Here is a 23167-nt window from a genome sequence, read left to right on the forward strand (position 1 = left end):
AAAAAAATTAGCTGGGTGTGGTGGACGGTGTCTGTAAATCCCAGCTACTAAGGAGGCTGAGGAGAGAGGATTGTTTGAGCCTGAGAGGTTGAGGCTGTATTGAGCAGTGATCATGTCACTGCACTCCAGACTGGGCAACAGAGTGAGTCCCCATCTATCTATAAAAAATAAACAAAAAATAGAGTAAGATAAATTGCTAAATGATAAGAAGGCCACACTCTGAGCAAACAAGCCTTAAAGAGCCCCTACCTTCTCCTCTATGAACATTTGCTATGGTTAAGTAGTGTGAGGTCCAGGAATGAGGGATGACGCCTGGAATGACGAACAGACAAAAGGGCCTGCAGAATTAGTCCCTGAGGACCACCTGCAACTCCATCTTGAAATGAAGTTTTCCAAATTAGATCAAAGATGACTCTGGTTATAACTACGCCCCCCTTTACACCCCAAGGCGCTGAGCAATTTGCAAGAAGCCAACACAAAAATATTTGTAGAAAGTTAAGACGCACCAGAAAACCTGTGAACAGGTAACTGATCTGAAGATTTGTCTTTTAAAAACCGTTTTTCTTAAAAAGAAGTTACTCATGACCGGCATGGAACCTATCACCTTACACCTTTTCAAGGCCTCAACAGCATCTAAGAAAAAGTGGCGGGTCACTAGTGACGCTGCTGCTTAAAAATGGCATCAAATTTCCTTAATGCCCAAGGCCGTCACCCCCATGCTTGGATTCTTAGAGGAACATTCAGAACCTGTTGTATCCGCCAAGAGGAAAAAGTAATGATGTGAATGAAACGTCAGTTTCTCTCTCCTTTTTGGCAAATTTGGCGCCTAAGTCATTAAGGAAAATGGAGGGACAGACAGGGCAATAGAGCCCAGCAGGAAGACGCTGACGGGAGCTCTTCAGTGAGGAAAGAAAACAGACTCCTGGGCCAGCAGCTTGCTGTTCAGATGGGCGAGGCCACTCTAGCGCAGGGCACCTGATCGCCATGGTAACCGAGCACACAGCACAGAGCCATCTGCCCCCACGGACTCCGCTGTAAGCCTGTTTCCCTTACTGCAGGGCTGTGGCTGGCTAAGCAAGTTGTCCAAAGTCCCTGCCTACCTGGGAGGGAAAACCAACCGCCAGTCCATCTTGGAGGCCCGGAATTTCAAGCACTGAGCGTTTCTCACCGACTTTCAGGAAGAAGCCAAGACGGGCCTGCAATGACCTTCCTGCAGACACTGGTTCTACCACGGCGAGCTACTCAAAACAGACAATGGAGGGAGCATCTTCTGGGTCTGTGAGCCTCTTGAGGATTCTGGGGTAGCCATGGGAAGAACAGGGAATCGGAATCCTGCAGCAATCTTAGGACAGAGGCTCGCTCCCCTGCTTCAGGGAAGTTTCCGCAGAGACACTGTCAAGGAAGATTCTAGAGTTTCTCATGTCACCCATCCTAAGGATTTACTAAAAACCACTGTTAGAAAGCAACTCTATTTTTCTAAATTAAATTCCATATACTGGGCGGGGCACAGTGGCTCATGCCTATAATCCCAGCACTTTGGGAAGCTGAGGTGGGTGGATCGCTAGGTGTGGTGGCACGCACCTGTAGTCCCAGCTACTTGGGAGGCTGAGGCAGGAGAATCGCTTGAACTCAGGAGGCGGAGGTTGCAGTGAGCTGAGATTGTGCCACTGCGCTCTAGCCTGGGCGACAGAGTGAGACACCAACACACACACACACACACACACACACACACACTCCGTATACTGCAAACATAGCTTTAAAAATTTTTATTATTATTATTATTATTTTGAGACAGGGTCTCCCTCTGTCACCCAGCCTGGAGTGCAGTGGCGTGATCTTGGCTTACTCCAGCCTCGACCTCCCAGGCTCAAGCAATCCTTCTGTCTCAGTCCCCCAAGTAGCTGGAACTATAGGTGTATGCCACCACACCTGGCTAATTTTGCATTTTTTGTAGAGATAGGGTTTCACCATTTTGCCCAGGCTGGTCTTGAACTCCTAAGCTCAGGCGACCTGTCTACCTTGGCTTCCCAAAGTGCTAGGATTACAGATGTGAGCCACCGTGTGAAACTCCCTTGAAAAGTAACCTCTGATAGTAAAGACTCAGATGAGGAAAGCCATATGATAATCTCTTTTCTTTCTGGCAAAGCCCTCCTAGTCCTGCTGGTCCAGAGAAATATTTTTACTTAGCCGTCATTACGCTATACAATTTTAAAAAATTTTCCTGGCCAGGCGCAGTAGCTAACGCCTGTAATCCCAGCACTTTGGGAAGCTGAGGTGGGGGAAATCACCTGAGGTCAGGAGTTCGAGACTGGCCTGGCCAACATGGTGAAACTCTGTCACTACCAAAACTACAAAAATTAGCTGGGCGTGGTGGTGGGTACCTGTATTCCCAGCTACTCGGGAGTTTGAGGCAGGAGAATCACTTGAACCTGGGGGGTGGAGGTTGTAGTGAGCTGAGATTGCATCACTGCACTCCAGCCTGGGTAACAGAGAGAGACTCCGTCTTAAAAAAAAAAAAAAAAAAGAAAAAATTTTCCTGCAATATAAGAAATCTTTTTCCATTTTTTTTCCCTAGTCACCATTATTTTTGCTTCTGCTGCTGGCTTTCCTATGACCATGATTTTTGCTTCTGCTGCTGCTTTCCTATGACTTCAGGGTGTTGGGTCGGTGATATGTGCTTCACCTCCCCTCTCGCTGGAATGACATGGAAGCGGGGTGGGGGAGATACATCCATTTGCTGCCTCTTCACAAAAACCACTGGCAACCTCCATACCCTGTCCCGTTTCATCCAGGGGCTCATTGCCTTTTTCTATCTCCTGCTTCCAATCTGCGAGACTGCCCAGGAGTCTTAACTGACTTTATTCTATAAAGTCAATTGGTATCTTACAAATATCATTTACATTCCTCTTAGAGCCTAGTGTGTTTTTCTCAGGTTTGACACGTGACTGTTGTAGGGACATTCCAGCACAGTGGCGATGATCTGTTACAATACAAAGTAAAACGTCATTCTTCTAGGATTTGTTCCGTCAAGGAGAAATTGCTTCTGGCATCGATCTGATGCCAGCAGGGATGGCACCGAGGGAGACTTCCTGTTTTATGTAGGACAAGGGGTTTTTTGTTTTTTTTTGTTTTTGAGATGGAGTCTCACTCTGTCACCCAGGCCGGAGTGCAGTGGTACGATCTCAGCTCACTGCAACCTCCACCTCCCGGGTTCAAGCAACTCTGCCTCAGCCTCCCGAGTATCTGGGATTACAGGCTCCCACCACCACACCCAGCTAATTTTTTTGTATTTTTAGTAGAGACGGGGTTTCACCACGTTGGTCAGGCTGGTCTTAAACTCCTGACCTCAGGTGATGCACCCGCCTTGGCCTCCCAAACTGTTGGGATTACAGGCGTGAGCCACTGCACCCGGTCTAACGAGCGGTTTTGATCTAGAAAACATTAGTCACTTTCTGCCAAGTTCAGTCCTGCCTCAATGGACTCAAATACTCTCATGAGTTTAAAGAAGGCCAACTTCCCGTTAGAGCAGGGGGTCAAGGCTAACTTTCCATGCAGACGTCCGTAAAACTCCAGCACAAACAGCTACATCCATGATTTCCCCTCAAGTATTCTGAACTCGAGCCAGTGCTGGATTAGTTCTTGGTACTTTCTAATTAAATTGGCCAAGCCAGAATGAGCGATCCCTTCTTCCGATGGACGCCCGCTCTACCTAGATGTCCAGCCAAGAAGACCCACAGCGTGGTGAGATGCAGCCTCCTGACCCCTACGTTGGTCAGAATCAAATCAAACACGGAAAACACGCAGAACTCTCAACTGGGGACTGAGATGCCACCGAGGCGCTCCGGCTGCATCTGTGTGAGGGTTTGGGCTCTTGCAGAAGCAGCAGCCACTGCCACACAGCTGTTCCCTGTGCTACACACATTCCCCCTCGTGGAGCTTGCGGCAAGCTGGCGGGCTTCGTGCTCCTGTTAGCTTTGTTTGTGTTTTCAATGAATCAATGGGATATGGAGACGAATCAACATGTTTAGAAAAATACAGAAAGGGAAAAAGAGGACCAGCTCACAGTGCTGGCTGTTCCTAAAAGCTGGCTGTAAAAAGCTCAGCTCCAAGTGTGGGATCGGCGCATGAGATGGGAGGCGGGGGGCGCAGGAGGGAGCCTAGGAGCCGTAGCCATGGGTCAGCCTGGACGGGCTGTGTCCAGGCACCGTGTGGCAAAGAGAACAAGTCTGGTTGGAGACCTCAAGGCTGTGAAATGCAGACAGAAAGGAGCCTGAGCTTCTCAGCCTGCAGCCACCACCCTCCGCTACCACCTGCTCCCGGGCTCTGATCTCAGTCCCCAGCTCTTCATCCGTTCACGCCTGAGCTGTCTTCAGGGGTTTCCTGGCCATTTCCTTTCTGCTACCCTACCTTTCCCACTGTTCAAGGTCCAAGCTCCCCATTTTCCTGTTCAGAGGATGCCTAGATGTCTTCCGGTTAGACAAGAAGTCCCCTGACACGACCACACCAGGAGAGGGATGTGCGCCTGTACTTTGTCCCTTCCTGTCAGACAGTAAGCCCCCGAGTGGGGAATCTGTCTCTGACTTAGACCCCAGCCCTGAACACAAGGCTCTAGGCCGACGAAGGATGACAGTGGGTGTGCAAACCTTGGCAGGGTCCCTCCGTGCACTGTCGACTCGCCCTCCATTAGAAACTGACGCAGAGAGGGACCCCGTTTGCAGACAGGATGCCATATTTCAGCTCCCCAAATCCAGAACGTGGGGTCCCTTGGAGTCTCCCCGGGACAGAGCAGAGCACGGGACAACAGAAAAGGCAGTGAGACATTTCATGTAAAAGCAACAGAAATTGGCTGCTTACCTGAGCTCACACAGCCCTGCTGCAGCGGGTCCTGGAGCGACGTCACAGAGTGGAGGACTGAAGTAGAAAAAGGTTATAATTAAAGGAAGGAACGCGGCCCAGGGCTTAAAGCTTCCTAACTGCATGTGGCAAGGCCCGGGGAGGCTTCCCACTCCTCCTGGGGAGGGGCGAGCACGGGACCCGCGGGCCAGGGAGGCGCTGCTGTCGCAAAGCCAGGCCCCTGGGCTGGGAGAAGGTGAAAGGTTTTGCCTGTGACATCTCCCACTTTAGTACCCTTGGCTGACTTTCTTTCCTGAATCCCTGATTCAGCTACTTGACTTTTACCTGTATTTATGTATAAACAGCATTTTTTAAATTGGTAACTCATTTTCTGCTGCTTATAAAATTAGGCACGATCTTCTCTCCTAAACACTAAAGTCAGTCCCACGGTGACAGGTTGTGGAGGAAGGGGATGGTTCTGTCCCCCAGCACCAGCCCATGGTGGGGAGCGTGGCTGGCCGCCTCCTGGGGTGGAGTTCCCTCCTCCCTCTCTGCATAGCCCAGGTGGGGCTGCTGTGACCAGGTCCTTGCTACAGTGGGGGCAGCCCCTCTCCTCTGGCAGGACCCCTGGTACCTGGCCCTTGCTGCTGGCCCTGGACGGGTAGAACACCCTGGCCTAGCTCGCCGTTCAGCCAGAGCTGCATCCGGATGAAGGGTTCTCGGCCTTTCTGCGTCAGCTTGCTCCATGGCTTCGGTCGGGACAGCATGTCGCTGACGCTGCCCTGGGACAGGCCCAGCACCTGGAATGGCACCGAACACACACGGCCATCAGTGCCGGGGTAATAGCCTGACGCCACAGACACTGCTGCAATGCACATGCAACACACAGAGGGCGTGTCTAGGGCTGACTTCTGAGCACAGAACTGCGGCCTGGTGGCAGTGACAGGTTGTGGGCAGGGAATAAACGTTTAAAGATCAATGGTAGGCTGAGACCCCGGCACAGGAGGACTTTTGGGCAAGCCATGGTTACAGCCACAGCTCTTGGCTCCCAGGAAGGGAAGAGGGTCTCATCCCAGGGTCTTGATCCTGCCAAGACAGCAGGCCTGTCACCCTGACACCCTGCGGAGGAGGTGTGTACAAGCACCTTGCTCTTCACCTGGTGGCACCGGGAAAGGCTAAGGTGCCAGGGATAAGACCCCTCTGGAGGTGGGGCAGTGGGTGCCGGTGGGACCGGGGAAGCTGGTGTCCTCTGCAAACAGAACCAGGCCAGCATTTAGAAAGGTCTGCTTGCTCTGACCGCATCCTGATCAAAGGTGGGGGCCCAGAGGTGAGCTGGTAGGACCCGGGGAGCTGGCCTGGGAGTGACAGTCCGCCGCAGATGATCGCTGAGTTGCGTGTACACACCCGAGTTTTCTGATGCTCCCATATGGCCATACATATGTATAGGCACAAACACTCCCCACAGGACACAGATGCCGCCCTGGGATATTTAGGGGCTGCATCCGATCACTCTTTTGAAAAGTTCTCAAGTTCCAGAATAAAACTGCACTCACGGGCCAAACAAGTTCAGTGCTATTAAGTCTGCTAAATTTAAGGCATGAGCACGAATGTCTATTTCCATGTTCTCAAATGGTATTTTTACAACACTGATCTAGAAATCTCAAGGGGCTTGAAATACTCATCCTCATTTCTAGTTGCCCCCCTTCACCTTTTGCAAAATCAGGGCAAAGTTCGCCATTGGACACCACTCGGATTTACAGCACAGCATATGGCAAACACGGAGTGGAAGGCAGGGCGGGGAGTGCGGGGACGGCACCATGCAGGGACCCTGGCTTGGCAAGCAGGGGAGGGAGATTTGTCCCCTGCTGATCAGCCACGTGCTCCCTCAGGAAGGGCACCTTCCTTTTAGGGAAGAGGGGTGCTTCTCGTTCTATTCAGCACTCCATTATTTAATCTAAATCTAATCTAAAATGGTAGGGGGTTGGGAGGCCAAGGCGGGCAGATCACTTGAGGTCAGGAGTTCGAGACCAGCCTGGCCAACATGGTGAAATCTCGACTCTACTAAAAATACAAAAATTAGCTGGGCGTGGTGGTGGGCTCTCGTAATCCCAGCTACGCGGGAGGCTAAAGCAGGAGAATCGCTTGAACCTGGAGAATCGCTTGAACCCAGGAGGCAGAGGTTGCAGTGAGACGAGATAGCGTCGCTGCACTCTAGCATGGGCAACAGAGTGAGACTCCATCTCAAAAAATAAATAAATAAAATGATACTAGGACATGATGTTTATTTTAGATTTGGCAGGTGCAGTTAACCCTCATTCTCCTGAATCCCAGTGACCAGGAAAGTGCCAAGAACAGAAAGCCCTAGAAGCTTGTCCATGCATGATTACACTTTCCTGAGCTAGGGACGGATGATGGGGAAACACAGGCCACCCTGCTTGGGCCATCCCCGAGCTGTGTGTCCCTGGGCAGGTTGCTTGACCTCTCTGACTGAACAATATCCAAGAGTTACACAGAAAGGAACAATGATGCTCTCTGCAGCCTTTTCTAGTAAGTCCCTTTTGGCTCTCTGCGTACTGGTGGTCCCTCTATGTGATCAGATCAGATCTTTTTTAGCCAAAGAAACTTGCAGGGGTGCCTCTCGGCTTCCCCCTTGGCAGCAAAAGCTAGATGTGAACTAGGCTGCCGGCCAGCTTGGGGCAAGTAGTTAACGTCCCCAAGCCTTGATGTCCTTCCTGGTCAAATGGGGATTTTATCGTCTACTTCCCAGCGTAACTGAGAGGTTGAAAGGGCAGCACACAGGTGAGAGGCCGAGCCCAGAACCTGGCTGCAGTCGGGGCTTGACAAATGGAATCGGGGCTGGAATGTTTACCAGCCGCACCTTGGAAGTCTGGGAGCAGAGGATGCCTTATGCTCCGCTCTTGGGTGAATTGAAATGGGTGAGGGTCACAGACTCTGGGATAGATACTTGGTCCTCAGCAAGCAGAAGAGACGGGAGAACCAAAGCCTCAAGATCAGATCCCTTACCTTCTCCCCGAAGATTCTCTGGCAGATGCCGTTCTTGGCCAGCTTCTCCTTAACCTGCCGGGTGAGCTCGATGGTGTCCACCTCCTGGTACATGTAGACCTCGTACTGCTCAGGGGTCAGCGGGGGGACCGAGGGCTTGGTGGGCTTGGACATGGGCACGATCGGGGAGGATGGCAGGGGGCTGTTCTGTGGCGTCTCGCTGCGGCTGGCCCCGGTCAGACTCAGCTCTGAGCTCTGGGAGTATGGGGACTCGGCACTGGGCCACTCCTTCCAGTACTCTGATGACGAGGGTCCCTGGAGCTGGCTGCGCTCGGCCCGAGGCTGGCTGCCACCTCCGCTGCCACCGCTACCTTTCTCTTTCCCGCCGCCCGTTTCTTCGGCCTTGGCCTCCTCGGAGGAGGCGGCGTTTCTTCTCTCTGGCTGCACCGCGCTCCACCAGTGGTCCTTCCAGGCACCGCTGCGGCCCACTTCGTTTTTCACCTGTCTCAGGACCCCTTGTGCACAATCGGCGGCTCCCTGGGGGTCCAGCCCGGGGGCCTCCTGGGCCTCCTTTTTGAGGGCCGGGGGGTTCGGCAGAGTAGAGGCACCAGCCTCAGGAACTGCGGAGGGCTTCTTCAGGGAGATGGCGAGAGGCGGGTAGCTGGACACGGTGGGCATGGGCGAGGTGGACAGAAGCTTGGGGGTGAGGATGGTGATGTCACTCTGGGACAGCGGTGCCTGCTTTAAGGCAGGGTCGAGGGCGGCCTGCTGGGCCTCCATCTCCCGGCGGGCTTGCTGCAGGATGGAGCGGATGGCGTCATCGGAGTTCCCGCTGCCGGATGCGGAGGAAGGCTGGGCCGGCTCTGCTGCGTGGAGAGACAGGGGTGAGAGTGTGGCAGGGGGGGCCCCCTTTAGCTGGGGACATGCTTCTCATCCTAACTTGACCTACTGCAAAGTGTGGGTTATTTGGGAGGACCACACCGTCTATTTCCCCAGCATGGCCCCTGTCAGTGAAACATTCAGGCATCTTGTCTGAACCAAGGGCCAGGGCCTGATGCTGCAGCTTGATGACCTGGTGGCCTTTGGTACACACAGATGTAGAGGGTAACAAAGGGGGTGTCAGTGAAAGTGCTCCCTGACGTGCCCTCCTGTGGCTCCTTTCCCCGAGGATTTCTTTTTTTTTTTTTTTTTAGAGACAGGATCTCGCTCTGTTGCCCAGGCTAGAGTGCAGTGATCATGGCTCACTGTAACCTCTACCTCCCTGGCTCAAGCAATCCTCCCAGCTCAACCTCCCAAGTAGCTGGGACCACAGGTGCACACCACCATGCCTGGCTAGTGTTTTAAGAGACAAGGTCTCTCACTATGTTGCATAGGCTGGTCTTAAACTCCTGAACTCAAGCCATCCTCCTCCATCAGCTTCCCAAAATGCCAGGATTATAGGTGTGAGCCACCGCACCTGGCCTCTGATAATTTTTATACTTAGTATTCATTTTCCTGTGCTATATTCTGAAATGCAAGTAGTTCTGTCAAAGTTGAGGAGTGTAATTTCTGTGAATAATTGTAACTAGGGGCCAGGTGTGGTGGCTCATGCCTGTAATCCCAGCACTGTGGGAGGCCGAGGTGGGCGGATCACTGGAGGTCAGGAGTTCGAGACCAGCCTGGCCAACATGGTGAAACCCTGTCTCTACTAAAACACAAAAATTAGTGGGCATGGTGGCACATGTCTATAGTCCCAGCTACTCGGGAGGCTGAGGCAGGGGAATAGCTTAAAACTGGGAGGCAGAGGTTGCAGTGAGCTGAGATTGTGCCACTGCACTCCAGACTGGGCAACAGAGCGAGACTGCATCTCAAAAAAAAGAAAAAGGTAACTATTAGGCAAATACAGATCACAAAGACAGACCTGCTTCTCTCTACGTGCCTAAATACTTGAGAACAGGCGTTCATTATTGCTTAAAAAAAAAAATAGTTAATTACTGCTGACCAGAGCACTCATGACAATTCTCTTAATTAAGTTTGGAAGACAGTGGGTGAAGAAATGGAAGCTGTACCAGTTTTCTGCACTTGGAGCTCCCGCTTGGCTTGCTCTAGGATGGACTTGATGGCTTCATCAGAGCCAGTCTCCGAGGCTCGGATCCGGGTGGTGATGTTACCTGTGGGGAGAAGTTGCGCCAATGACATCAAACCCAAACCTCGGACAGAAAGCAGCGCTGCGCGAAGACGTCATTCTGATATATAGCCCCGGGTGGGGGCTGGTGACACAAGGAGGCAGATGTGGCCTCCCAGTGGCCTGCGTTTGCTGTGAGTGCAACTTCACAGCGACACCGGGCAGGAGGGATTTCCTGCTCAGTTGACCTTATGGCCAGTGTCACTCTGCCAGAGCCGGACACCACCCGTGGGTTAGTGCCCTGGAGAACCGATCATTTAATCCATATATATAAAAGGTGGGTGATTAAAAGGCAATGTTTCTCATGAGTCACTTAGAAGCAACTGCTGTGGCTTGGGACTGACTCTCATCGGGGTTAGATGTTTATTGGAGGCTGGTGGCCCACACAGGATAAATGGGAAAGGAGGGTGGAGGGTTTGAGGCTGATTGTCTGTCAATCATTCAGAGGCACAGGGTGAAGACAGACAGACTTAACTTAAAAAATTGTTCGCATCTATGATCCCATAATGTCTTTTTAAAATTTACAAATGAGGAAAGGAGCCTGCAGAAATTCCTAAGGGGCGAGGATGGATTCTTTCGGCCACATGGTGATGTTTGTGCAGGCAAATGTGCAGACGAAATGAAGCTACTATGGCCCGGGGGCCGGCCCCAGCTCTTTCGGGAAGCTGCCCGGATAGTTTAATTTCGTACTACCTTCCTGAATAGGAACCACTGCATTCAAAACAAGTATACCACCATTTAAAAACAAGTACGCCACCGGGACGATTTGGGATGCGTTCGTTCCGTAGGACCTTGAGTGTATTTCCGAGTTAAAAATACAAGGAAGCAGCAGTATTTAATTTGATGGGGTCACCTGACTTTTCTCAGAGCAACCACTGTTATTTTTTCAACTGCGTCTGAGAAAAATGGGGGACCGGGTAATTAGGATCTGAAGTGGGCTGGGATTCAGACTCGGGGGGGCTTAGCTTAGTGATGCCTCTTCTCACCTCTGCCTGCGCTTGGGAAAGGGCAGGCAGCTTGGGAGGAAGGGGCTGGGTGTGCTTGAACCCGTGCCTTGTTTTATACTTACTAGCTGTTTTTCCATCAGGTTCCAGGCCAGAATCACACTGCACAGTTTTAACCCAAATACACAGCTAAGGACATGCTGCTTCCCTAGGTGACTGACTGCAAAGAAAACACCTGCCTGCAACATACCTTCAGACCCATTTCTTCGTTTCGGTACTTCCTGAAATAGTCTGTTCAGGCTCTGGCCTGGATTCTCTGTTGAAAAACAAGTGTGGTAAGAACAAAACAATCAGGGGAATGGTGGTGTTGACGATATGGGCTGTGTGACATGAAATCTGAGCCGCCTGTCGCTAAAGAAAGGGCTCAGGGCTGCCTGTGCAACTTGGGAGTTTCTAGAATCTTCTGAGAGGCCCTTCCCTGGCTGACTGGCCCGCAGAGGCCGTGACTCTGCTGCAAAAGGAGATGGGGGAAATCTAAGTAGCGACCTACGGCATCAAGGCCAGGGAGGTCCACGGGAGGGAGGACTGCCTTGAAGGAGGATCACCCACCAGCCCCCAGAACAAAGCTCACATTAATCATCCAAAGACATTCAATTTCGGTTAACATCCTCATAAAACACTGCATGTTCTTGGTGCAAATTGATGCTGTTCAAAACATCTCCCTGCTCTGTTTGAGTCTAAATTTCAGGGTGTTTCAAATATGTCTGATGAAATGACCTCTCTATAGCTCTGTTGATGTGGCACATTGTTCCCCTGGTCTTAAAACAGAGAAGGAACTTTCTTTCTTGTTTTTTTTTATTTGAGGCAGGTTCTCACTCTGTTGCCCAGGCTGGAGTGCAGTGGCTCAATCATGGCTCACTGCAGCCTCCACCTCCTGGGCTCAAGTCATCCTCTTGCCTTAGCCTCTTAGGTAGCTGGGACCACAGGTACACGCCACCACCCCCGGCTAATCTTTTGATTTTTTTGTAGATCAAAAGATTACAAAATCTATATTGCCCAGGCTGGTCTTGAACTCCCGGACTCAAGCGATCAGTCCACCTCAGCCTCCCAAACTGCTGGGATTATATGGGCGTGAACTACCATGCCCGGCTAGGATTTTTGAAATTATGAAAGCGACTGACATTTTATCTTTTTACAGAGGGTGGGGTAGAAAGGGTGCCTAAATAAAATTTTTTGTGTATTTTACTCAAGCCAGGCCTGTTTTACTCATAATGCTAAACAAATCACTAATGGACCATGAACAATGTAAGGAAGGTGGCCACGGGACACGCCCTCTTTTGCGGGGTGGGAAGATGGGGGGTGTCATCTGTGACGTGTTCTCCCTACAGAACCAGCTCTGCACAATGATCGAGCCCAGTCAACATGGTCCTATGGGGCTGGAGGGGATGCAAGGGCTCCTCCCAAAAGTGAGACCAGCACCCAAGGCCAATTAGACCCATGGCCACTAAGCATACCGAGACGCTATACATCATGTAATATGATCTACAGTATTGAAATACTACAGGGTTTCCTAAGTATGGAGTGCTGAGTGCATTTGAAAGTCCAGATCTCCCAAATCTAACAGCCTTAACTCATGCCGGGCCACCCTTGAGCTCTGGACGTGGCAGAAGTAAAGAGAACTTTACCTGATGTGATGCACAAATGTTTCATCACACACACACACACACACACATGCATGCACACACACATGTGCAACTCTGTGACGGGCTCACACGCTGGCGCCACCCAACGCCAGTCTCTCACCTCTTTGTCTGCCTTGGATGCTACGGAGGGCCAGGATGTTCTGCTCATCGGAGAGGAACTGTTTCATCTTGTGAAATGGCTCCTTGCCGCGAACAGTCAGTTTATTCCATGGCTTGGGTCGAGCTAGGATCTCGCTCACGGACCCTTGAGACAGTCCCAACACATAATGTCCGAAAATACGTTGTCCGATATTGTGCTTAATGAGCTGCTCTTTGACCTGCCGGGCGATTTCTGCAGTGTCCATCTCCTCGCCCTCGGAGACGCTCCCAGCACTTTCTGACTGGCTGGGGGATGGGGCCATGCCATTGACATCTGGGCTTTGTTGTAATGGACTTTGGGAAGATATGGAGTTTGTGCTGTATGGACCTGTTGAAAAAATCATGCTTGTGCTTCCGGCTTCCTGCATAGCCTTGGAGTAGAAGGACTGCATTAGCTGCCGCTGGAGAAGAGAGTTTAGTGCAAATTTTCCTGTAGAAGCCAGGGGTAGGCTGGGGCTTGCCAGGGATGAGCTGAAAAAGTCTTGACTTAACCCCGCTGGTGAGAACTGGTGTGTACCATTAGTATTGGAAGCCTGCTCCCCCGGGTTGCGGGGCAACTGAGAAGGAGGGGGGGCCGGCAAAGATCCCGGGCGCCGACTTTCAGGCTGGTCTTTCCCTTTCCTCCTGGCTGACCCTACAAGGAAGGGCAAACAGAATGCATTATGGGGGATTCCAAAGGGGGAAAAAAAAACCAAGACCAAAATGCAAAAGTTTGCCCCCGCAAAAGGGAAAACAAAAAAAAGTGCAGGTTTTTTTTTTTTTTTACAAGGGCCAATGAGGTGGGTTGGTTTGTTTTCCGATTAAATTTGTAAGTCAGCCAAACGAGGCTTCCCAAAACAAGCAACATGCATTCATGTTTGCGCCTTTCTTGTACGTTGCAGCCTGGAGAGTCCCCTTCACATAGATTCAAACTCCTAGCGTGACAAGGAGCCGGTGACACACAGAGGGAAGAGTTGACGGGTCACGGGCCTCTTACTGGGCCCGCTGGCCCCGGCCGGAGGAGCAGCAAACACTGACATTTTTGGACCAATGGATTCGCTCGTACCTCTTGCTCTGAGGTGGATGCACGGTACCAAGCCCCCTCGATTTGGAGGCGCGCGCCCGTTTTGAGAATGCAATATCATCGGAGCCCGAGACACCTGTACGCGTTTTACCAGCTGCCCAAATCAGAAGCACAGTCAGTGACGCCACCATTTGGGGGATGAGCCAAGAAAGGCTAAGGATGGGGGACACATCCCCAGGGTAGACCTGACCAAGGAAGAAAAACCTCTACTGCACCCGGCATACCCGGGGCTGTCCCTGAAAACACCACCAGAGCGAGGCCGGGTTCACACTGTCCCTGGCCTCTGTGCAGCACAACTAGACACAGATCAGAAAGGCCGACGTCCTCCGAGCTGTCCCTCCTGGGGTCTCCAGATGCACTGCCCCTAACTGACCTCCGCAGAGCCTGTGCGGCTGGCCCGTCTCAACATCCAGCTTTTTAAGCAGGGCGGGGAAGGGAAGGAAGGAGCGGTGAGGAGAAGGGCACCCAACACGCATTAGTCAAAGGTTCTCATTAACCGGCGCTTCTCTGGCCATGCATCTGCCCAGACTCACGATTCACCTTGCTTTTCCTTGACCGACCCCTGGAAGCGAACCAAGCACCTCACACGCGTGAAGCCCGGCCAACCTACCGCTCAGGTCGCTGTTGGAGATGCGCAGTGCGGCGTTCTCGGACTGCAGCGAGCGGTTCTTCTCCATCAACAGCACCTCCAGGGGCTTGGCCGCATCCTAGAAGAGGCAGAGCAGGGGGCTCACTGTGGGGCTCACTGCGGGGCCGGCCACCCACCTGCTTCCTGGGCGACCAGGCCCGGAGCCCTGCCTCCCTCCGTCTGTCCGTGTTCCCACCCAGCTCTCGATCTGACTCCAAAGTGGGTAGGGACAGCTGATTTTCCCCCAAGACGTTTAACACACGTGGAAAACAAGTTCCCTTCAGAAAGAATGGATTCTAGTTGAAGTCATTTTTCTTCTTAGACTTCCACAGCTTCTAAACAATTAATTATTCTCTCATTTGTTCTCAAACTCAAGCGACCTGAACTCGCGCCTCATTTGGCCGTAAGACTGGCTGCTAAGCCACAAACCTCTGTCCGAACGTTTCTGTAAAGGGAACTTTTTTTTTTTTTTGCCAGCCACAAAGATGTTGGTTGTCTTCTGGGCATCTGGAGTCAGATTCCACTTAGGATGTCAATTTGATTTGATTTGATTTTTTAATTTTTTGAGACGGAGTCTTGCTCTGTCACCCAGGCTGGAGAGCAGTGGCACAATCTTGGCTCACTGTCCCCTCTGCCTCTGGAGTTCAAGTGATTCTCCTTCCTCAGTCACCCGAGTAGCTGGGATTACAGACGTGTGCCACAACACCCAGCTAATTTTTTATATTTTTGGCAGAGATAGGGTTTCACCATGTTGGCCAGGCTGGTCTCGAACTCCTGACCTCAAGTGATCCACCCACCTCAGCCTCCCAAAGTGCTGGGATTACAGGCGTGAGCCACCACGCTTGGCCTGGAAGTCAGTTTTAATCGGCCACCAGATGACCCTGGGCCACTGTCATCCTGCCCTTGTGCCTTCTCTACTGAGGCAGCATGTAACTGAAGTTCCTAAACCAATCCATTTTTGGCTGCTCTTTAATGCAATTAAAAAAAAAAAAAAAAGTCTGTCTCTGTTGCCCAGGCTGGAGTGCAGTGGCGCGATCATAGCTCACCATAGCCTTGAACTACTGGGCTCAAGCGATCTTCCTGCCTCAGCCTCCCAAGTAGCTGGGACCACAGGCATATGCCATAGTACTTGGCTATTTTTCGTTTTTTTTTGTTTTTAATAGCGACGTGGTCTTGCTATATTGCCCAGGCTGTTCTCGAGTTCCTGGCCTCAAAGCGATCTGCCTGTCTTGGCCTCCCAAAGTGCTGGGATTACAGGCATGAGTTACTGAGCCTGGCCGCCTTAAACACAACTGACAGTTTTTTATTTACGTTCTTAGTACCTGGCTCAAGTGAAATCACAATTTCACTTCAGTTACCAGTTTGGAAAACACTAACTTGTCTCTTTTTGCCTCTTTTTAGTTAAAGATAATTTGCTTTTTGGTAGTGCCCATCTCCTATCAGTTAGGGACGAAGCAATCCCTTGTTCATCCCCAGTGTGGCTTTTGATCTATGCCTGGTTCATACCTTGGACACATGGGAAAAAAGGAGAGAGAGAAAAAAAAGACAATCTGTTTTAACTTGGTTAAAATGTTCTTGAAGTATGACTCATTGACTGTAAGCGAGAGGCCTCGTAGAAACAGTGAGATCATGGGATATTCCAGAGGGACCAGTGGTAACCAGTAGCGGGGCTGACGCTAGTGCTGACCATTGAGTGAGACACGTACCTGTGTCCCAGCGCCCTCGGACGGTGCAAACTCCATGGACTTCAGAATGCTGCAAGAGCACGAGAGAGGGGTTATTTTATTTTAGTTTTTGAGCCAGAGTCTCGTTCTGTCACCCAGGCTAGTGTGCAGTGGCACAATCTTGGCTCTCTGCAACCTCTGCCTCCTGGGTTCAAGCGATTCTCCTGCCTTAGCCTCCTGAGTAGCTGGGATTACAGGCATGTGCCATCATGCCCACTAATTTTTGTGTTTTTAGTAGAGACAGGGTTTCACCGTGTTGGCCAGGCTGGTCTCAAACTCCTGACCTCCAGTGATCCACCCACCTCAGCCTCCCAAAGTGCTGGGATTACAGGCGTGAGCCACCATGCCCGGCCCAGAGCGGTTATTTTCTACTTATACCTTTGACAACAGCCACATTAATAAGCATTAACATTACAATTTCCTGCTCTCCAGGAACTGAAGAACTGTCAACTTTAACAACTTCCCTGGCAGTAATAGAATCTGATAATGTCTCTAGAATAACTATTCAACTAGCAGTTGGCTGGCAAAAGTTTCTTGCCTAGCATGTAAATCATTCCATATGGAGTCACACCAGGTCTGTTCAGAGTATAATTTTAAAGTTTAATACAGACAGAACATTGTTGCAAGTGGAATGTATTTGTAAAGCTTAAAGGGAAGGAAAAAGTTGTAAGAAGCCAGAGAGAGAGGAACCCACCAGGGCGGCCACTGCCCACACCTTACTCCTAACTGGCACCCACCTGGGGACCAGGGCATATAGGCAAAGGGCAACGTCCTAGACTTGGATGACTCAGAAGCGAGGTGGACAGACCTTCTCTGCAGCCCCAGGTTGGGGAAGGAGCGCAATGACAAAGGTGTGGCAACATAAGGTGACTTCTGCCTCCCTTGTTCTCATCGGCACTGAAAAGGGCCATGCCCTGATCACTACAGTCTCAGTGAGTCCAGGTCCCCAGAATTATTACTGTTTCTTGAGTTCCTTTTGCTGTGGATGTCCCTCTTTTGCTGAGTATACCAAGGAGAAGAGGGGAAGTAAGGCTGTGTGGCTTTGAAGGAGCTGCAAGTGTTTCTTTGAAATACCAAGGATGGAGGAGAGACCCAGAGCAGGCTGGCTGGACCGTGAGATTTATGATTCGCAGGTGCAGAGTCAACCGAACCTTCGCTGTGTTCCTGCAGCCACGATTTCGGCCTCTGTCCCCTTAGTGTGTGCCACCACACCTGGATCATTTTTGTATTTTTAGTAGAGACGGGGTTTCGCCACGTTGGCCAAGCTGGTCTCCTGACCTCAGGTGATCCGCCCGCCTCGGCCTCCCAAAGTGCTGGGATTACAGGTGTGAGCCACTGCGCCTGGCCGAAAGGGGTTTCTTAAGATGGAATCCTGTCCTTTGTTTCCTATCTTCTTTGGATTATGTAATAAAAGACCATGTGTCTCTTTATTTATTCTACAGATCTTTACCAGCAGCCTGCTAGCTGCTTGTTGTCGTGGGAAATCAGAACCACTCCTGGTCCATACTCCAGGAAATTTACAGGCCAGTACAGGTAATAGGCAAGACTCCAAGTGTTCCATTAAGAGACAGAACTTGCGAGGACCCCAGCAGGAGGGATCTTGACGGGTTGGAGACCACTTCTTAGCGTCATGATGAACAAGCATTGGAGAAGGGCCCTGAAGGGACGGGGTGTCTTGTGCTGCAGTACGTGAGGATCTGAGGTCAGCACCCCGTTGCACGGGGGTGAGGAAAGGGAAATGGGACGATGTTGAGAAGGGGACGTGGGCAAGAGCCCAAGAGCACACCTGGTTCACCAGGAAGTGGGCAGCTAGGAGCACATTTGGGCAAAGAAGCCACCTGAGTGGGGCTTCCAGATGTGCACATGGTGGTGGGGCCTGTCGTGTGCAGATGCAACAGAAAGAGTCAGCAGGAATGTGGTGACAAGCGGGGCTGGCGAGGCAGCCCTGCAGTGGGGGTAGGGGCAGCCTGTGGCCTAGCGGGCTATGGATGAGAGGGAGTAGACTGGTATGTGCTGCTGGCTGGAGCCTGGAAACCTCAGCTCCCCGGGAATGAAGTGAACTTGGGGGAGGGAGGGAGGAGGGAGGAGGAGGAGGAGGAGGAGGAGGAGGAAGAGGAATACTAACTCCCAGGGTGAGGCTGGGCACAGGCCTTTGCAGCAGAGTTTCTCTGGCTCAAAATTAGAAGGCCCAATTTCTTTTTCTTTTTTGGAAGAGGGAAGAAGAGGGAAAGGAAGGAAAGAATGGGATAGGAGAGGCAGGTAGAGAAGGTTAACCAGGTAACGTTTAATAATAAGTTACATGTAATCCCAGCACTTTGGGAGGCTGAGGTGGGCGGATCACCTGAGGTCGGGAGTTCGAGACCAGCCTGACCAACATGGAGAAACCCCATCTCTACCAAAAATACAAAATTAGCTCAGGGTGGTGGCTCATGCCTGTAATCCCAGCTACTTGGGAGGCTGAGGCAGGAGAATCGCTTGAACCCGGGAGGCAGAGGTTGTGGTGAGCTCAGATAGCACCACTGCACTCCAGCCTGGGCAACAAGAGCGGAACTCTGTCAAATAAATAAGTAAGTAAGTAAGTTACAAAGGCTGGAAGTGTTAGAGGGGTGTAGGGGTTTGTCCAAAGAGGTGCCAACAGAGGCTTCGCAGCTGGAAAGGGGATGAGACTACTCGGGGGGAGAGCATGGTGGGGACAGGGACTACGAGGGCCAGCAGACACCAGGGAGGCTGGGGGTCTCAGGCGAGAGAAGGCAGCTGGTCATGGAAGTGAGATGGTTCAAGAGGACACTCAATGAGCTTTTCTTAGCAGAATGGAATTAACAATACAAAGAAAACGTGGTGAGTGGGTGTAGGCTCATCTTAAAAGGAGAAATGGAAAATAGCAGCAAGAGAGAAAGGGGCTGATGGGACAGCAGGAGGGGCAGGAAGGAAGAGACCCAAGGTCTAGGCGGAGGGGGCAGCCTGCACAGATGGGAGGTGGCACCTAAGACCAGAGGCGGGAGTCTGGCCCTAGCTGAGGGCTAAGGGCATCTGTGGATAGAGATTGGGGTAACAGTGACAAGGGCAGGGAAGAACCCCTGAGGAAGCCTCAAACCAGCAGAGTTCCAGCCACGAGAAGCACAGGGGACCTGTGGGGCCGGTCACCACGCCCTAGGCAACCTTCGTTTGCAGTGGTTAATAACGTTAGGAGTGAGGCAGGGATGCCGGTGGGAAGGCTTGGAATGGTTGACGATCCAGGGGAGCTGTATGAACACAGAGGGTCTGACCACAGGCTCCAGGCTTGCAGGGGAGGTCAGTGAGCCTGGAGCATGATGGATGTTGGGGGACAGGTAAAGACCAGGACCTGGGAGCTCCAGAGTGCCAAAGGCGGCTCAGGGTGAGGAGGCAGAGGTGGGGGCTGCTGGCCAAGAAGGGAACTTTGAAGCTTGAGAAGTGAGAATGCCATCATTAGCCCTGAAAAGACAACAAGCTTTCGGCTAGTCTCACAGATGGAGAACAGAGATTGGAAGACAGAGTTTCCGAGTCCAGGAGGCCAGGGCAGTGTGAGGCCATATGCCCACCTTCAACCTGAAAACGTTTCCCTCCTGTGCTTTGCTTCTGTTTGGGGAATTTATAGTTGCAAAACAAGGTCATATTTGATCATTTCTGTAAAGGCACTATGCCCCTGATTCCATGCATTCTGGAATACCTGAAATGCACAGCTTTTAGCAGAAGTCCAAAGAATTCAGGGACAGGCCCGAGGGCAAACGCCCACAGCGTTGGGTAGCCCAGCACACCGTGGAGTGGCAGAACTCTGGCTGCATTTACGGGCATCTGCTGAGCCAGAGGGCAGGGGGCCAAGGCTGCCCGTTACCGGCCTGGCATTGTTAGCAGATGGCCCTAATGCGCCCCAGCTTGTGAGGGGCCACAGAGGTCTCCGTACTTACTTCAGCTCTTTCTTCACCTCTTCATAGTCAGCCTGGCCTTTGAGTTTTTCTTCCAGTTGCTGAAAACAGAGAAGAATTTGATCAGTGGCCATGCCTGACAACAGGTCCATGGACTTCACCGACGGCATTCGCTGTGGAACAGCCAGCTGTGCCTGCAAGGGGAAGCCAGCCCTTGTGAATGGAGTCAACAGTGCTGGGGCCATCTTTTTTCCTTCACGCTCCCGGCCTGCCTAGTGTGAGTGTGTGCCCAGGCACAGCAACGTGTGTAGGGATGCTGTAAAGTTGTTAACGTACAACTTAGCAAAAGCAGAATGAAGGCTGGGTATGGTGACTCATGCCTGTAAGTCCAGCACTTTGGGAGGCTGAGGTGGGAGGATTGCCTGAGCCCAGGAGTTTGAAACCAGTCTGGGCAACATGGTGAGGCCCCAACTCGACAAAAAATAAAAAAAAATTAGCTGGGTTGCTGGTACATGCCTGTGGTCTCAGCTACTTGGGAGGCTGAGGTGGGAGGATTGCTTGAGCCCAGGAGTTGGAGGGTGCAGTGAGCTATGACTGTGCCGCTGCACTCCAGCCTGGGTGACGGAGTGAAGAATGGAGACCCTACCTCTTTAAACAAACAAACAACGGAAGGAAGAATCTTTGCAGAGGAGGAAAAGTGCATTTTGTAGGAAGTGCCATGAAACCGCAAACAGAAGGAGAGGCTTTCCTGGTGTCTGAAAAGCAGCGTGTGGTTTTAAACAAAATATGTTAGGCTGACGGACTCATATAGCTGGTTGTCAACACCTTTGGGAGAACCTCCGTTAACGAGAGACACAGCCCTTTTGTGTTGAGAGTAGGCATCAAACAGGCATCAGGGCAAACGCCTTTGCACTCCTGAACCCCTGAATGCTGGGGTTTTAGGAGTAGGGGCCTGTTCAGTTAGGTGCTCGGTGGCTTCCCTGACAGCAAGCTGGTCTGAGTCCTGTGGGGAGGGCCCTGCCTGAGATGCTGCTCCCTCTCAGGTGCCTAGGGGAACGATGGCACATTTCCAAAGTGCAGTGATGCTCCAGTGGGCTCCAGAAAGGTCTGTGAGCCCACTGGGGACTGATATGGCTGTTTCTTGTTTTTCTTTTTAATCTTTTTTTTTTTGGTGGAGACGGACTCTTGCTCTGTTGCCCAGGCTGGAGTGCAGTAGCGTGATCTTCGCTTGGCTCACTGCAACCCTGGCCTCCCGAGTTCAAGCAATTCTCCTTCCTCAGCCTCCCCAGTAGCTGAGATTACAGGCATGCATCACCACTCCTGGCTAATTTTTTTGTATTTTTAGTAGAGATGGGGTTTTGTCATGTTGGCCAGGTTGGTCTTGAACTCCCAACCCCAGGTGACCCTACTGCCTCAACTTTCCAAAGTGCTGGGATTACAGGAGTGAGCCACCCTGCCCAGCCTGGTGTGGCCGTTTCTGCCCACAGCTCTGCAGGGCTTTCTTGTGAGAGGAGCCATTGCTGTGGGGTGGTCGTAGGGGTGCTTTCTTCTCTGAAGGTGTTTTGGACTAGTTTGCTTTTGATCTTTTCTAAAGGGAGCTCCTTGGAGGAAATGAGGCAACTCTACATAAAACAAGAACATGGAGGGGCAGTGCCAGGAGGGTGTTCTGGCCATTCAGCATGTTTCCAAGCTAGAGGTGAACAAATGTCATTTCCAGTAACTTCCCCTCTACAGGGTTTCTAGGTGTTATGCTGCTGCTTCTTCTTTTTTTCTTCTTAAAAAAAAAAAAAGAGAGACAGGGTCTTGCCCTGTCACCCAGGCTGGAGTGCAGTGGTGCGATCATAGCTCACTGCAGCCTCCAACTCCTGGGCTCAAGCAATCCTCCTGCCCGAGCTCCTTGAGTAGCTGGGACTACAGATGTACATCACCACCCCTGGTTATTTTTTAAGAGATGGGGTCTTGCTATGTTGCCCAGGCTGGTCTCAAACTCCTGAGCTCAAGTGATTCTCCCTTCAGCCTCCCAAAGTGTTGGAATTACAGGTGTGAGCCACCATGGCCAGCCATAGGTGCCCTTTCAGGTTCTGCTTGACTAGCCATGGCTAAGACCACAGTTTAAAGCCAACTGAGAACATTCTAGACTTTGGGGAGGAGATGGTGCCATCCAAATCCCAACCTGCCCGCTGTTTTAAAAATTCATGTGTTTTGTTAGTTATTCACTAATTAATAATTAAGTAATTATTCAATAATAATTAGAGATGAGGTTTCACCATGTTGGCCAGGCTGGTCTCGAACTCCTGACCTTAGGTGATCTGCTCACCTCTGCCTCCCAAAGTGATGGGATTACAGGCTTGAGCCACCGTGCCCAGCCTAAGTCCCTAAGATTCTAATGGAACATACAGAGAAAGCTGACATACGGCCCTTTATAAAGGCACTGCAGTTCAAGCAGGGGAAATGACGAATGTTCAGTAACAGGGCTGGGACATTTGGTTTTTCATATTAAAAAATGCATAAATAAGATAAATACCATCTCGGTTTGTACAAGCACACACTATTAATAACTAATTAACTAACTAACTAAAACTCCTGGGCTCAAGTTATCCTCTTTGGCCTCTCAAAAGTGCTGGGATTCCAGCTGCCCAGCCTTCACTGGGCCCGTCTTTTTCTGTTGCCTTCGCTGGTGATTTCTCAAGCGTGCCTTTCCCACTGCATGAAACTGCTCTGCCATAGGTCCTTTTGAAAACTTCTTGCTGAGTTTGTGTATTATAATGGTTTTCTCAGTCCTAATGAAACACGAGGTAGAAGGCACTCATTTTCCTACAAAAGATTCTCAGAAGGTGCTTGTCAAGAAGTGATTATTTTATTCTCTTCCCTATCGTCAAATAGCAGTTAGTACTAATGCACTCATATTTCCTTGCGAGGGATTATTCAGTGTCACTGGAATCCAAAATGCACATCAGACGGTCGCGATCACCAAGTCTGGATACGGAACGTGCATAAACGTGGTCATATCCAGAGAATAGGAGCTGGCTGGGAATAAGGCAGAGAGAGGGAGGAGCACACGGAGGGTCTCCGAGCCTGGCATG

The 23167-nt window shown here is 51.2% G+C and overlaps 1 protein-coding gene and 1 non-coding gene across 19 annotated transcripts in view; one reads left to right on the forward strand and one right to left on the reverse strand.

Moving 5' to 3' along the window:
- Positions 1-23167, reverse strand: part of CUX1 (cut like homeobox 1) — a 468585-nt gene that overhangs the window by 73336 nt on the left and 372082 nt on the right. For 6 of the 18 annotated variants that reach the window (XM_009202771.3, XM_031665515.1, XM_031665512.1 and 3 more), the window contains 9 exons: positions 20127-20185; positions 16183-16231; positions 14459-14555; positions 12748-13419; positions 11195-11260; positions 9885-9986; positions 7858-8702; positions 5468-5633; positions 4855-4911 (listed from right to left, as the gene is read on the reverse strand). In XM_009202771.3, the coding sequence (XP_009201035.2) occupies positions 4855-4911; positions 5468-5633; positions 7858-8702; positions 9885-9986; positions 11195-11260; positions 12748-13419; positions 14459-14555; positions 16183-16231; positions 20127-20185 (2113 nt within the window). The remainder of the gene's footprint in view (positions 1-4854; positions 4912-5467; positions 5634-7857; positions 8703-9884; positions 9987-11194; positions 11261-12747; positions 13420-14458; positions 14556-16182; positions 16232-20126; positions 20186-23167) is intronic. The other 12 variants (XM_009202775.2, XM_009202774.2, XM_009202776.3 and 9 more) reach the window with 5 other exon arrangements.
- On the forward strand, positions 15865-15995 carry LOC116274786. Its single transcript, XR_004183560.1, has one exon. It is a non-coding gene; the product is annotated as a small nucleolar RNA SNORA48 (small nucleolar RNA).

Source organism: Papio anubis, chromosome 4 (assembly GCF_008728515.1).
Source record: "Papio anubis isolate 15944 chromosome 4, Panubis1.0, whole genome shotgun sequence".
NCBI lineage: Eukaryota > Metazoa > Chordata > Mammalia > Primates > Cercopithecidae > Papio > Papio anubis.